Source organism: Nicotiana tabacum, chromosome 6 (assembly GCF_000715075.1).
Source record: "Nicotiana tabacum cultivar K326 chromosome 6, ASM71507v2, whole genome shotgun sequence".
In the NCBI taxonomy this organism is placed as follows: Eukaryota; Viridiplantae; Streptophyta; class Magnoliopsida; order Solanales; family Solanaceae; genus Nicotiana; species Nicotiana tabacum.
This window is the reverse complement of record NC_134085.1, coordinates 180,018,047-180,033,530: the sequence shown is the minus strand read 5'-3', so window position 1 is coordinate 180,033,530 and position 15,484 is coordinate 180,018,047. Positions and strand designations below refer to the sequence as shown.

The following is a 15,484-nucleotide window of genomic DNA, read 5'->3' as shown; positions in this document are numbered from 1 at the left end:
TTTTGTTTTATAAAATTTGAAAAAATATCAAAATACAATTAAATATTTTTCTATGGAGAAAGTAAATAACGTCCTATTGAGAAAATATTATTTTCTCTAAGCGTAGTTAGGTGTTATAAAGTGAGAAAAAAGAGTACTTTTAAATGAGAAAATGTCACGACCCAAGTTCTCCCTCCGTGAATTATCGTGATGGCACTTAGTCTCTACGACTAGATAAGCCTAACCATTTGCGGATAAAAGAAATATAGATACGAAACTAGAAATTTATATGTAATATAATAGAAAAGTTTAAAATACCGAGCGGCATATACAATAATAGCTCGACCAATATTAACACTCCCAAAATCCGGAATCTCATGAATCACAAACTAGAGGAAATACATAATGTTCTAACTCCAGAAGTCTAAACAAAGTAATTACAGAAGGTCTATAGCTAAAAGAGAGAATAGAGAGGGATTCCTCGGTCTACGGACACGGCATATATACCTCAAAATCTCTGAAAATCGCCTCGCCTCACTGATAGTATGGCTGAGCCGAAGAACCTGGATCTACACACGAAAAATATGTGCAGGAAAGGACATGAGTACACCACATCGGTACCTAGTAAGTGCCAAGCCTAATCCCGGTCAGGTAGTGACGAGGAAGGTCATATATATATATATATATATATATATATATATATATATATATATATATATATATATATATATATATATATATATATATATATATATATATATATATATATATATATATATATATATATATATATATATATATATATATATACGACAGTATAATTAAAAATACTAACACTCGATAAAGAGTAAAATCACAGACAGAATATACTCAGTACACAGAGATAGCAATAGGGGATCTCCCAGGATAGCATCCCGTAGTCCCAAACGTAAATGTACAGAGGATCTCCCCAAATATCGTCCCGTAGTCCGAATCATAAATATGCAGAGAAAACTCCCGGAATACCAATCGGTAGTCCCCAAGCAAATATCCAGTACAGGGGAATCTCTCGGGTGTTTCCCGTAGTCCCAAATGTAAACGTGCAGTGGGATCTCCCGGAATACCGATCCGTAGTCCCAAAGTAAACATGTAGGGGGATCTCCCGAGAAATCGTCTCGTAGTCCCAAAGTAAACACACAACAGTCTCAAGAAAGAATCTACAGTTCTATTCGAGAATAAACAGGAATCTTACTCTAAACATGCTGCACAGAATATAAGTAAGCAGTTAAAGCGAGTACGACAATTAAATCACATAAGTATGCTTTTCCTAAACTAAACAAGAGGCTTCAAGTACAAGTAGTGCTCAATTACAAGAAAACATAGATATTTACTTAAGGAAAATGAGTTTTTTCACCAATTAGCACGTGTACGCACTCGTCATCTAACGTACACGACACTCATATAACATTAGTACCAAAATCCTAAGGGGAGTTCCCACACAAGGTTAGGCAAGCCACTTACCTCGAACCAGCTCAAAATCAACTTGAAATCACGCTCTTGCCACGAGTATCCAACTCCGAGTGGCCTAAATCTAATCAAATAAATTTCATAATGTAAATATAACTACAAACAATGAATTTAGCTAAAGTAATCGAAGCTAAGATAAGAAAATAGAAAAACGCCCAAAAATCCTTTCCGGGCCCACGTCTCGGAATCGGGTAAAAATTACCAATTTAGAACACCCATTCACTAACGAGAACACTTGTCCAAAAATCACTCAATTCCGACAACTAAACCAATCAAAACCCAAAAACTTGGTTGGGGAACTTTTCCTCAATTCTTCCAATTTTTCACCCCAAATTCGAAACTAAATGACAAAACTAAGATTAGATTGATGGAATACAACTAGAAAGGGATAAGGAATCGTTATCCACTGATTTCCTCTTCAAAATCCTCCCAAAATCGCCTTCTCCCGAGCTAAAAATCAAATTTGGTGATATGAGCTTCAAACCCTCGAAATTTCATATTTCTGCCTAGTGATTTTCGCTTCTGTGATCCCCCAAACACCAGCTGCCTCAATATCATGAACCAGTTTGTAAAAATTGTTTTGTAAAAACCATAAGGGACAACATTACCAAAAAAGGATTTCTTCTACAACACGAACCCCAAACACCAGCTGCAGGCCTAGTGAGATTGAACTGATGTGATATGATATTATTCACAAGAAAAATCAACTGAGTAACTCGTGCACATGCACCACCAGCTATCTACCCATTCGTGCATGTACTTAACTATTAAAACAACACTAGAAAAGTACCAATCAGAGCTAAATAGGGGGAACAAGCATATTCCTCTCTCCAAACTCTGCAGCAAATTCTTCATCATTTTTCCCCAACATACTTTTCAAGCTGCATTCCATGTTTCTGCCCCTGAGCACCCAAAATCTAGGTTTTATCTTCTTCTCTAACGAGTAGCTGAAATATCTCGGGTATTCAACTACATCACTTATTGGTTTTTCCATTGATTTCATCAGAAATTCTAGCTTAGGCTTGAGAACTTTGTCTATGCTGTAGCCGAGCAATGGTGAAAACCTGCAGACCATTAGTGCTACTTCCCTCTTCGAAAGCCCAACATGCATCAAGTACGTCACTCTGCTCAAAATGAAAATCAGAAAAGCATTGTCACAACACAAGGTACTATTCTTGCTCTGGGAATTTTGTTTGTGTTTAGCAAACCAGGAAAAGCTGTAAAAGCCTATATTATCTATGTTATCTAATAACTGTTTGTCTTTTTATACGGATTGCAAAATGTAAAACTAGATTGAAATTGCAGCATCGCAAGATGCTGTTATCTACTTCAATTGTTCCAAATTGATAGTACTATTCTGCTCGCTGAGGGTAAATTTGACCCAGTGCCAGATTTAATTTGGACTTGGAATAAGTTCTCTATCTAAAATGAATTTAAAAATTCATATGGATCAATCAATCAATCAACTACATCCCAATTCCCAAACAAGTCGGGATCAGCAATATGAAGTATAAAAGAATTTAAATATTCATGAACTACAAAAGTTACTATAACTTACCTTTTGAAATGCATTTAAGTATTCATATGGAGGACGAAATAGTTCTCAAAGATTATATTTTAAGTCTTGGAAACTGACATAAATCGGCTATTTTCAGACAGTCAAGTGTTACTTATGTTTTCACAAATACCTGCATCTTGAACAACCTAATTATATACCAGAGAATATGATCTTTTACCTTGGAAGTAAAGCTCTGTCAATGTCACATACAAAAAGCTCAGGATATTTCCTGATAATCCTGGGAAGATGACGTCTGGAAACTCCAATACCCATTAGGAAGTTGAGTTTTCTTTTAAGAGTTTTCCCTATGCTCGATGCAAAAATTTCAGGACAACGACCAAGTATCCTACCAATAATATCATCATCCAGACCTAGATCCCTTAAGAAGCACACTACCTGGAGATAAAGAATTATTATTCCCACGATAAACAGAAAATTATAGGTGTTGAGATAATTATACTACTTGCATTCACTCAAAACAAAGTAAATTCTTCGGTAATCAGCAAAAGAAGATGCTCAAGCACCATCATAAACTTTTACTTTGACAGGTTTATCAAACTATTAACAAGCGATTTCACTCACTTTCTCCATGAAGCTGAAAGCATGCCAAAATCAAGATGTAGAGGGAGAGAATGCATATCTGAAATACTCACTTATTTGAAGTATCAAACTAGAACAAGCAATGCGTATAGCCAGGACAAAGGATTCAGTAAAGATTCATTTACAGCCATGTCATATAGATAAACTTTCAAACAATTGGTAAAAACCCAAGCAAAGAATCACCACGTATCAAGATTAAAACATGCAACACCTGGTTTACCTGGATATCAGTAAATGCTTAACCTTCAAGAGATATTAGTTTTATCCCAAATCTTGTATGTGGAAATCAAGCTTTTGTATGAGATTAGTAGAGAGAATTGGGCGGTCTTCATAAAGAGTCATGTTCTCACCTCTACCTTTTGTATCCCATCTTTTATGCGAGAACTTTCCTCATTAGTAGAATTAGTTATTTTATCAAAAAATCTGATAAAGGTTGGGTAGTCATATTCTCAAGTTGCCTCCAATTAAGGTGTGAGCTCGACTAATCAGTTACTACTAGAAGGTTACCTAAGTTCATCTTCCACAGTGATGGTGCTGCTGTAATGAAGCTGCAATGGTCCTTGGGTATGGAAAGATTACTATATCCTTTTCTTCTTCTTAGAAATAAACATATTTTACGGAAACACTTTTGCTTCAAAAGAAATATTTTAGTGACATAAAGTGGGGATACCACAAAGACAAATACCCCTGTAATCTCAAGATCCCCCGTATAAAGACCCTTCAATCATCAATAAAATAGGTAAACATATTTTATTGAAATGCTTTCGTCTCGTGTAATTAGTTGACTCTCTCTCTCTCTCTCTCTCTCTCTCTCTCTCTCTCTCTCTCTCTCTCTATTGCTGCTAATTTCTCCTTCGACTCTTCAACTCTTCTTCACCGCTGCACCTCACCGTTGGCAACGGCGAGCACCGGTAAAATCCCCTCCTTCTCATTCTTTCCTCTTCTTTCTACCTTTCTCTTTCTTTTCTTTCTCTCTCTCCTCCATTTCTCTCTTTCCCGTTCTGTTCTTCCCCCCTTGCTGGTCGGGGTCCGGCAAAGTAGCTCCGACTGCGTCGCTGCCGGTACCTCTGCTCCCCTCTCTTCTCTATTTCTCTCTCTCCCTCGCTCTCTGCATATGTGTGTGTGAGTTAACAGCAGAGGAGTCCCGGCGAACTTGACAATTTCCCGGCGGAGATCCAGTCACGCTCCGGCACGTGTTGTTCATACAGTTTTCCAGTGTGTGGGTTTCCCTCTGATGGTTGTAGCTTCAGAGCGACCTGAACAACCCCTCTTTCAGTCAGTTTTGACGCGGAACAGTCCCTCTGGCCAGTCGGGTCATTTTCACTTCCTCCTCAAGGTGTGGCTGCAGCGTCTTGGCACCTCCGTCTCCACCAGGTTTTATCCTTCCGGCTTTAGTATTTGTTGTTTCGTTTGTGCATACTTGCTTGCCTGATCATTATTATCGATTCATGTAGTCTACCCGATTTGCATACCTCTGCTGTCACCTTTATATTAGTTGTAGTTATAGCATAGGCAATCCCTTATCTGTACCTTGCCTTTGCTTTTGTCTGGCTGATTTACCTGTTTGACCTCTAGTTATAGCGCAAGACTTTCTTACGTGTACTTGTATTAGTGCCTTTGAGTATTAGACTATCCTTGTGTTTTAGTCTATTTAGTTTATTTCTACTCTCTGCCTATTTTAGTTTATTTCTACTTGCATATGGTGTTAATTGACCTAAAAAAAGCCTACGACAAAGTCTCAAGGGAGGTTCTATGGAGATGTTTGGAGGTTAGCGGAGTTCAGGTAGCATAGATTAGAGTGATATGTATGACGAAGCTAAGACTAGGGTGAGGACTATAGGAGGAGACTCGGATTATTTTCTAGTGATGATGGGATTGCACCAAGGATCAGCTCTTAGCCCATTTTTATTTGCTCTTGCGATGGATGTGCTGACGCGACACATCCAAGGGGAGGTGCCATGGTATATGTTATTTGCTGATAACATAGTGTTGATTGACGACACGTGTTGCAGGGTTAATTCTAGGCAGGAGGTGTGGAGCAGTATTGTAAAGAGCGTGAAGCGAGGAAAAGCAACAAGCCCCTTTTCACTTAAAGCGTGAAGTGAGAAGCAAAGTGCTCGCTTTTTTTTTGAAGTGAAGCGGAATTTTTTTTAAGATATTAAAATAAATATTGAAACAAAAAAAGGCAGTAAGAACTAAGAAGAACTGAAACGAAAAAGAAGGCAGTAAGAAAAAAATGGGGCAGCATTTCACTGCATTTTAAGACTGAAACAGAGAAAGAAGAAGAAGAACTGAAGGAAAAAAAAATTGGTAGCATTTCGCTGCTACTTTGAGACTGAAACATTTGAAAGAAAATAAAAAAGGAGGAGGAGGAGAAGGAGGAAGAAGAAATCACATACCCGGGCTTGAACTTAATGAACTTGAACTTGAAAAGTGCTGAAAATAGGAACCCTCGTCGCTGTTTTTCTCTGCTGCTAAATGACATTTAAATAAAAGACAGTTTTTTTATTTAATTAACGTTGGCAGTCACTTAATATAGTGAAGCGCTCGCTACTGTCGCTTCTTGCTTCAGTCACGCTTCTCGCTTTTTCGGCAGAAGCGCGCGCTTCATATCACCTGCTACGCTTCACAACACAGAAGCGACCATGTGCACGCCTCGCTTCGGTTCGCGCTTTAAGCGCTGAAGCGAGTGCTTTTCACAACATTGGTGTGGAGATAGACCCAGGATTCTAAAAGTTTCAAGTTGAGTCGGATGAAAACAGAATACTTGGAGTGCAAGATCCGTGTTATGGAGCAAGAAACATTAGCGGACGTGAAGCTTGATACACAAATCATCCCCAAGAGAGATATTTAATATCTTGGGACTGTAATACAAGGTAATGGGGAGATTGACGAGGATGTTACTCATCGTATCAGGGCGGGATGGATGAAATGGAGGCTCGCATATGGTGTTTTGTGTGATAGGAATGTACCACCAAGACTCAAGCGCAAGTTCTACAATGTGATAGTTAGACCGACTATGCTATATGGAGCCGACTGTTAGTCAGTCAAGAAGTCTCATGTTCAAAAGATGAAAGTAGCAGAAATGAGGATGTTGAGATGAATGTGTGGGCATACCAGGAAAGATAAGATTAGGAATGAAGTTATTAGGGACAAGATGGGTGCGGCTCTTGTGGAAGACAAATTGCGGCAATCGGGGCTGAGATAGCTCGAGCATGTGAAGAGGAAAGACACTTATGCCACTACTAGGAGGTATGAGAGGTTAAGAGGTGTAGAGGGAGGCCAAAGAAGAGCTGGGGAAAGAGGCAGGATATGACACTACTTTAGCTTACCGAGGACATGACCCTTGATGGGAAGGTGTGGAGATCGAGAATTAGGGTTGCGGGTGACATGTAGTCGAGAGTTTCTCCTAGTGTCACCAGCAGTATTAGTACTAGTCCTATATTTTCCTATTCCAAGTTTCTTGTTATCACACGGTGTGTCATTCTTTCAGGTAGTATTGGCACAATTCTTATCTTTTCGTATTCCTAGATCTTTGTTATTACATACTGTGTCATTTGCTTCTGTTGTCCTATTTACCTTGTGTTCAGGAGACTATGGTATTCAGGAAGCGTGAAGGGCAAGAACGTGGTAGGTATTTTGGTTGATAAAGATCTCAGAGTGCAAGTGGTAGAGGTTAGGAGGGTGAACGACGTAATGATGACTATTAAGCTAGTTGTTAGAGGGCTTACTGTTAACGTTGTTAGTGCCTACGACCTACGTACCTCAAGCGGGCTTGGACAAGGAGACCAAGAGTCACTTTTGGGAGGACCTTGACGAGGTTGTGTGTGGTATTCCACACATTGAAAGTTGTTCATAGGAGGAGATTTCAATTGCCACATCGAGATGGCAGCTAAGGGATATGACGACGTGCATGGCGGCTTCGATTTCGGGGATAGAAACGAAGGAGGAACTTCGATGTTGGATTTCACTAAAGCATTTGAATTGGTGATAGCAAACTCGAATTTTCAGAAGGAGGAACACTTGGTCCTAGAGTATGGTGGCCAAAACCCAAATTAATTACCTACTCTTCAGGAAGTGTGATAGAGGTTTATGCACAGATTGCAAGGTTATCCCGAGCGAGAATAATATAGGCTCTTGGTTATGGACTTAGAGATCAAAGGCAAGAGGAAGAAGAGAGCGGCGTATGGTCAACCTAAGATCAATTGGGGAGCCTTGACTAAGGTCAAAGCTCAGGAGTTAAGGAGAGGTTGCTGGCAATAGGGGCCTGGAGGAGTCATGGGGATACGAGAGGTATGTGGTCTACAACGGCAAGCTGCATTCAAGAAGCTGCTAAAGAGGTGTTAGGGGTCTCAAAAGGCTACTCGGGAGGTCATGAAGGGGACTGGTGGTAAAATGGAGAGGTCCAAGGTAAGGTGAAAGCCAAGAAAGTAGCGTATGTGAAACTGATGGAGAGCAACGACGAGGAGGAGAAGAGGACTAATAGGGAGGGGTATAAGAAGGCAAAGAAGGGGGCGAAGTTAGCGGTTACAACGGCAAAGACTGTAGCTTTGACCGTTTGTATGAAGAACTGGGGATCAAAGGCAGGGATATAAAGCTGTAAAGGTTTGTCAAGGTGAGAGAAAGGAAGACCAACAACTTGGACCAAGTGAAGTGCATCAAAGATGAGGACAACAATGTATTGGTGACTGAGGCACTTATTAGAAGAAGATGGCAAGACTTATTTCATAAACTCTTGAACGAAGGAGGGGATAGGGACATTGTGCTAGGCGAGTAGGGAAGGCTTGGAGTGGCTCACTGGGTTGTCTAATGTCATTTTTAAGACAAAGAAAATGCCCGAGGAGTGTAGGTGGAGTACGATGATTCTGTTGTACAAGAACAAAGGTGACATTCAAAACTGCAACTGTTTTAAAAGGCGTGGGCGTAATGCAAAGCGTTTTACATATGCCTCAGTGAGACGTAAGCCTTGAGACACGGGGCGTAAGCCCCATGGGTATTTAATTTTTAATATTTTATAAAATAATATAATTACAGTAAGTATTTATAAATAGGTAAAATTGCATAAAAATTGAAGAAAACTATAAATATGTGAACAATATATATAGATGTTCTCCATCCCCACAAAAAGCTAGTCAAAACAATCCATTATATGCTACTTACAAGCACAAGTGACTTGAATTGAAAAGAATAAAGTATTTTACGTGAAGGAATAAAAAAAATTACTAACCTGCAATTTGAACTTTGAACTTGGTGCTATGAACGAGAATGAAGTTCTCTTTGTATTTGCCAAAAAAAAATTGACTATTTATTGCTTTTAAGAGATAGTAACAGACTAGCGGACAAGATAAAGAATTGGGAATAATAACATAAATTAGAGCTTCTATCAATAAAAAAGGTCTTGACTTTTAAATTTAATATTTCAGTTCCTTTTTAAAACTTTTGAGTAATTACAAGCTGACTTTTGAGAATTTGGGTATTATATGAAAGGACTTATTCAACAAATTTTGTTTTAATTTGAAAAAATTTCTGGGGCTTACGCCTCACTACAAAACGCCCAGAATGCCCGGGCGTACGTCCCGAATTGCTGGGCGTATGCCTCTTGAGACTTTCACCCCACACCATCGCCTCGGGGCATTTTTGGTGCGCCTCGCCCCAGGGTTTGCTCTGGAGCTCGCCCCGAAAATGCTTTTTAAAACACTGACTACAACAACTAGAGGGGTATTAAGCTGCTAAGCCATACCATGAAAGTTTGGGGAAATATGGTGAAAACAAAGGTGAGGAGGAGTGTCTCTTTTCGAGAACTAGTTTGGATTAACGCCGGAGTTGATCGACTACGGAAGCCATTCACCTTATTAGGAGATTGGTGAAGCGATATAGAGAGGAGAAGAGGGACCTACATATGGTGTTCATTGACCTAGAAAAAAGCAAATGATAGAGTCCCGAGGGAGGTCCTATGGAGGTGTTTGGAGACTAAAAGTGTTTCGGTAGCATACACTAGAGTGATTAAAGACATATATGATGGAGCTAAGTCTAGGGTTAGGATGGTAAGCGAGGACTCAGAACACTTCCCAGTTGTGATGGGGTTGCACCAAGGTTTTTTATTTGCCTTGGCGATGGACATTTTGACGTGTCACATTCAAGGGGAGGTGTTGTGGTGCATGTTATTTGCTGATGACATAGTACTGATTGAGGAGACGCGAGGTAATGTTAACGCGAGACAGGAGGTTTGGAGACACCTTGGAGTCAAAAGGTTTTAAGTTGAGCAGAACCAAAATAGAGTACTTGGAGTGCAAGTTCAGGCGTGTCTCAAGAAGCGGATGCGGCTTGATTCATAAATCATCCCGATGAGAGCGAGTTTCAAGTACCTTGGGTCAATAATCCAAGATAATGGGGAGATTGATGATGATGTCATGCATCAAATTGGAGCGGGATGGATGAAACAGAGGCTCGCATCCGATGTTTTATACGACAAGAATGTACAGCCAAGACTTGTAAGTACTATAGAGTGGTGGTTATACCGACTATGTTGTATGAAGCAGACTGTTGGGAAGTCAAGAAATCCCAGGTCCAGAAGATGAAAGTGGCAGAAATAAGAATACTGAGATGGATGTATGGACATACCAGGAAAGGTGAGATCAGGAATGAAGTTATTCGGGATAAGTGAGAATGGCTCTCGTGGAGGATAAGATGCGGAAAATGAGGTTAAGATGGTTCGGGCATGTGAAAGGGAGGGATGCAACTGCCCAGTAAGGAGATGAGAGGCCAGCCCTGAAGGATAGGAGGAGAGGGACAGATAGACCGAAAAGGTATTGGGCGGAGGTGATTAGGCAGGATATGGTGCAGCTTCAGCTTACCGAGGATATGACCCTTAATAGGAGGGTGTGGAGATCGAAGATTAAGGTAGAAGTATAGTTGGTAGTGGAGCTAATTTCTTTCCATACTTGTATTAATATTGCTCTGTATTTTCTTATGCTTCGTTCTCTTTTATTACCTGGTGTTTCGGTTTTTCCTTCTTGTTCCTTTCGCTTCGGCTGGTCTATGATCGTGTTACTATCTATTAGCTTGTTGTTATTGCTATTAATTCTTTCTCATTTTCCTTTAGCCGAGGGTCTATCGAAAACAGTATATCTACCCTTACAAGGTAGGGGTAAGGTTTGCATACACTCTATCCTCCCCGGGGTCCACTTGTGGAATTACACTGGTTTGTTGTTGTTGTTGCTGCTTTTGTTTCAAAAGAAATATATTTTGCTGACATAAAGTGGGATGCCTCATACCTTAAAGACAAGCAATACCACAAGAATCTAAAGTTCCCCTGTATAGAGAGCCTCTAATCATCTATATAAGTAGGGATATCTTTTCACTTCAGAAATAAAAAAAAGGAGCCCAAAAAAATTGATGAGAAACAAAAAGGAGCAAATTGATGTGGCCTTTTCCATATATGGGAAATTTTCTCATCTCCACATGTTTAAACTAATGACTAACTTACAGACCTAACAAATTTGAAGTCAATTCCAAGATCAATATCACTTATGATGGACCTTCAATCAGGAATGTGATGCTTTTAAAACCAAATAATTGTGTTATCATCTTTTTTTTGGATCACCGAGAAATCTGTCTAGGGCTAACCCTTAAGATCAACCATAGCCTTCGAAACTTGGGGACAATGGGCCTGGCCCTTTACCCTTCTCCACTTAAATACCAGGCTCAGTTTGCACAGGGCAGGGCTTACCTGTGACCTAAGTTAGAGGTCCCTCAACCTTTACCACTTGAACTAAGCCATGCGGGCCAAACTGTTTAATCATCTATTATTCAATACAAGATTTGTGAAGATTATTTTTGAAAGGGAAAAGAAGTCTTTACAAATCTTGTATTATGAAGATTTACTAAAATGAAGATGCTGATGAGGTTGTACAACTACGTCGCCAAATAATTTGAAAATATCATGTTGAAGCTCCCATGTCAATCAGTACAATCTTGCATACATTTGTACTTATGTAAGTAATTTGTTAGGCAAACACCATAATTTTGACTCTCACCTGATGGAATTCCTGAGGCTTTTGCAGTAGTAGCTGTGGACTTGTAGCAATTACCTTACCCAACTTCTGATTTCTAATGCCAAAGTTACGGAACTGTTCCACCACCAATTTCAGCTTGTTAACTGACAATCCCAAAAGCAGCGGGCAGCTTTTGATTGCCTGAGCTACACTAGTTTTTGGCACCTGCGCAAAACCAATAATAGCAAAGTGACAACTATATTACGCTTTAACTTACTGGCATACAAGGCATACAGTGATGCAGCAGCAGGAGCAGCCCAAAATAGGGTCGAACCTGCTACTTGGTTGAAAATGTGGGTCGCAAAACTGATATGCAGTCTATATATAGCGGTCTTTCGCTTATAAACACAGGGTCGGATCGGAAATTGTGGGTTTTATCAAACCCACTGCTCGTACCATGATCCGCCACTGAATTAGAGACCACAGCTCTAGGCAATTAAATGCAGAGATACAAGGGACTCCTAGAATATTGCAATGACTTTACACATAAAACCCACTAGAATCAACCAGAGACATTTCATAGCAAAAACTAAGTGCTCAAATGAGAAACTTGGCATCATGTGCGAAATAGTATAATTAGGATTAATACCTTTTCATCATCAAAGAAAATCAGGATGTCCTCGTGGTTTTGCAGAATGCTCTTTGAAAGAATCCACGGATATTTCAGCAACATCTGCCCAAAATCTTTGCCCTCCATACCATCCTAGAAATGAATAGATAACAATCACACCAGCCTAGAAATGAATACTCCTAGATTGTCCAACTTATTCACAAGTAAACAAATGGACTTAGAAAGTATGTAGATTACTTATCAAAAAAAAAAAAGGAAAGAGAGAGAGAGAGAGAGAGAGAGAGAGAATGCAAATTATTTCAGTCCTACAGTAACATTTCTACTAAACTCCAAGACTATGATTCAGTTCTCCTCAGCAGAGTTATGTTCATGTTTGCCCATATCAGTTCAGACTGAAAACTGTCGCAAAATATCTAGGCAAATTGATAATATGCTTTCAAAATCATCTACAAGTACATCTTTACCAACACGCTTCGGTGCAGAACTTCCACACACACAGAGAGAGAGAGAGAGAGAGAGAGATCTAAATGACCTTTGTCTGTCATACTAGTAATATTAAGAGCAGTCCATCGAAACTATTGCAATCACATTTATGTGATAACTGAGTCATCAAACTTGCACATGAGTTGGAGACATGTACAGAAGGGAAAACTAATAAGATCAAATATTAATGAATAAGCTGATACCTTAAGGATTGCCTGCAATCTTGGTCTAACATCCTTTTCAATGTCATAGAAAATAATAGGCGGAAACAAAAGGAAAATTTGTCTCTTACATCCTTCCGCCACTCCAATATCATCAAGAAATTCCATCAGACGCTTCATATGACTCTCCTTAGGTAGCAATAGAAGTCGTGGAAATGATTCAATAAGATGTCGGAAAGATGCATCTTGAGAACCTAACAAATGCAAACCTCCGCGCCTTGCTTGAATCTACAAAAAATACAATACCATTATGCAGTTTCTAGCAGGAATTATTATTCTGACTCGTTTTAGTTGACTTAAATGACTATGGTGGAGAGTGAGAGAATGATTGGATGTTAGAGTAATATGTTAAGATTAGTTGGAACTTGTTGTAGAGAAGCAGTCATATAAACGCTACGATTATATAAAGTAGGGGTTGACCATAAGTTACTTGAAGGACCTGCCGATGAGAAACTTTGCCATTTAGGAAAAATAGTAATTAAAAGGGATAATATGAGGGATGATATAGATGTAATAGATTTTAGTGCCACAAACTTTAGGGTAGGTGCAGCTCAATAAAGTGAACAGAAATCAGTACCACAAATGTCAGGACAGGCACAGTAAAATAAGCTTCATCAATCATCCTGATTCAAGGAGGCAACTGACCTTCTCAAAAAATGACAAAGTCTGCTGGACATCCTCATCAATACTGATGGACAAGTGCATCATCATTTGCCGGGCATTTCTAGCAATAAGTCCTCCATCATCACTGTTTGCGAAGAATATTTCCTTCACATACTTAACCTGTGAGCAAGTGGAAGAGGGATCAGGACAGGTAAGAAAGAACTAAAAAAGGGTCCAAACATCTTATCTGAAGAAAGAGACGAATTTATCCCCACTCGCTAGCCTTTTTAACTGACTTAACCATGGCTTGAATGGAACTTATAAAGGCAATTTAAATATTTTCATCAATAACTACATGCCAATCTTAGCAATTTTTGAAAGCATTCCATCGAGTATATCACTTTCTTATCTATCAAATAAAATCAAGAGTTTTCATTCTCCTGTGATATGTTCAATGTACAGAGATGACCATGATCCATGATTTTCCCACTGAGCTCAAGAGATTGTCATAGAATGACACAACACTAGGAAAGATGAATAGCATATCAACTTTTTACATTATTAAAAAGGCTTCTGCTAATTAATATTACATGTACTATTCCGATTAAACAAAAGAAAAACAGGACAGAGCAGTGCAGGATAGTAAGGAAAACAAAATCAAGTGAACTAAAATGGAAATTCGCACCAAGCAACTGTCAACCAAGATTTTGAAAAAAAATTTAATGAAGAAAGAAATACAAAGCACTTCCATCATAGAAATAAACCAATAATTCCACATATATGCACTCTACAGTAGTTGTATTACTAACTTTATTGATAAGGCTAGGTAGAGAATTAGAGGAAAGATAGCGAGCTAAGTGGGTCGCCGAAGAGAGAGTGAGGCCAATGCTCTCCAAGAAGGGAAGCATGCCCTTATCACCCTTTTGCTTTGCCATCATGTAGACCTTCCTCTTGAAAGATGACAGTGGGCGTGTAAGATATGGTTTTTCTTCATCAGCGTCAGCAGTGCTCCAGGAATTCCATAAGGAAAACTCATCCAGGTCACGCACGCTATCTACCAACATGCTAACGTACTTAGGTGAGTTAAGGGCTATTTCCACGGATTCCTCCTTAGAAACGCCAAGTTCTTCAAGATAATAGCTGACTGCCTCCCTAGCTTCAGCGACTCCTCGTCCTTCACATTCTTCCCCGTCTTCGGTTCCGTTACCGTTAGAAGAGGAAGACCTAGCAGCTGCCAGCGGTACAAGTGCTGGCGCAAAACTCAACTTGCGGCAGTGGAGATGACAGACTTGCTCTGGGCGTATAATAAATTTAGAATAGAAGAAATAGGTATTGCAATGGCAAGGAAAAGGGTGAGAATTTGAGTTGGGGACGGCGAACGCCAAATAATTTCCAAGGCAATTTGAAGACATTTTTGGTGGAAGACAGGCGCAACTTGCATCCTAATCTGTAAACCCTTCCGACAAAATTCCTCCTTGCACTCGTCTTATCATTGTCTCGACCCTCCAGGAGTAAAGCAGCTCCTCCCTCCTATGCTACACGCCCCAGTTCTCTGTTTTTCTTCTTTCATTTGCTGCGATGTGTTTAAGCCCATTTCCGCTTGTGTCAATTTTTGGGTTTTTCCTTGTTTGTACAGATATAATTGGATAAAGCAATTTTCTCTTTCAAGAAAGGTAAAAGGTCCAAATTTACCTTGGCCGAAATGGTTTAACTTTGTCCTCTATTAATATAATTAGAATCAAATATATAAAGAGAATAAGAAAATATAAATAAGAAGAATGAAATTTCTTTACTACCATGGAAGAAATTTTCTAGTGGGTTTTTTGATGGTGTCGTCGTCTCTAAGGGGAGGGAGGGGAGCTACTAAAAAGGGGAGATGGGTTAAATTTTTGCCACATGGGTCATAGGG

At 39.5% G+C, this 15,484-nt stretch overlaps 1 protein-coding gene across 4 annotated transcripts; it reads right to left on the bottom strand.

The window, feature by feature from the left end:
- Nucleotides 1-245: 245 nt before the first annotated feature.
- On the bottom strand, nucleotides 246-15,235 carry LOC107769271 (uncharacterized). Of its 4 annotated transcripts, none has more exons than XR_012710997.1 (8): nucleotides 14,385-15,182; nucleotides 13,618-13,755; nucleotides 12,955-13,200; nucleotides 12,287-12,400; nucleotides 11,680-11,862; nucleotides 3,222-3,439; nucleotides 1,480-2,609; nucleotides 246-548 (listed from the first exon to the last, which is right to left on the bottom strand). XR_012710997.1 is itself a non-coding variant. In XM_075256052.1 (8 exons), the coding sequence occupies exons 1-8, from the start codon at nucleotides 14,985-14,987 to the stop codon at nucleotides 488-490; spliced, it is 1,623 nt and encodes a 540-aa protein (XP_075112153.1). In that variant the 5' UTR covers nucleotides 14,988-15,183; the 3' UTR covers nucleotides 246-487. The 4 variants fall into 4 exon arrangements, 3 of the variants coding, with proteins under 3 accessions (XP_075112153.1, XP_016443965.1, XP_016443964.1); XM_075256052.1 differs by having other exon boundaries at nucleotides 2,550-2,609; nucleotides 14,385-15,183; XM_016588479.2 differs by lacking the exon at nucleotides 1,480-2,609.
- Between the last annotated feature and the right edge of the window lie 249 nt (nucleotides 15,236-15,484).

Excerpts from the sequence above, each read along its gene's own strand:
- LOC107769271 (XM_016588478.2), bottom strand. The coding sequence starts at position 14,987 with ATGTCTTCAAATTGCCTTGGAAATTATTTGGCGTTCGCCGTCCCCAAC. Across the intron at positions 12,401-12,954 it reads GATTGCAGGCAATCCTTAAG|GATGGTATGGAGGGCAAAGA; the intron begins GTATCAGCTTAT and ends ATTCATTTCTAG. Across the intron at positions 11,863-12,286 it reads TTTTCTTTGATGATGAAAAG|GTGCCAAAAACTAGTGTAGC; the intron begins GTATTAATCCTA and ends GGTTTTGCGCAG.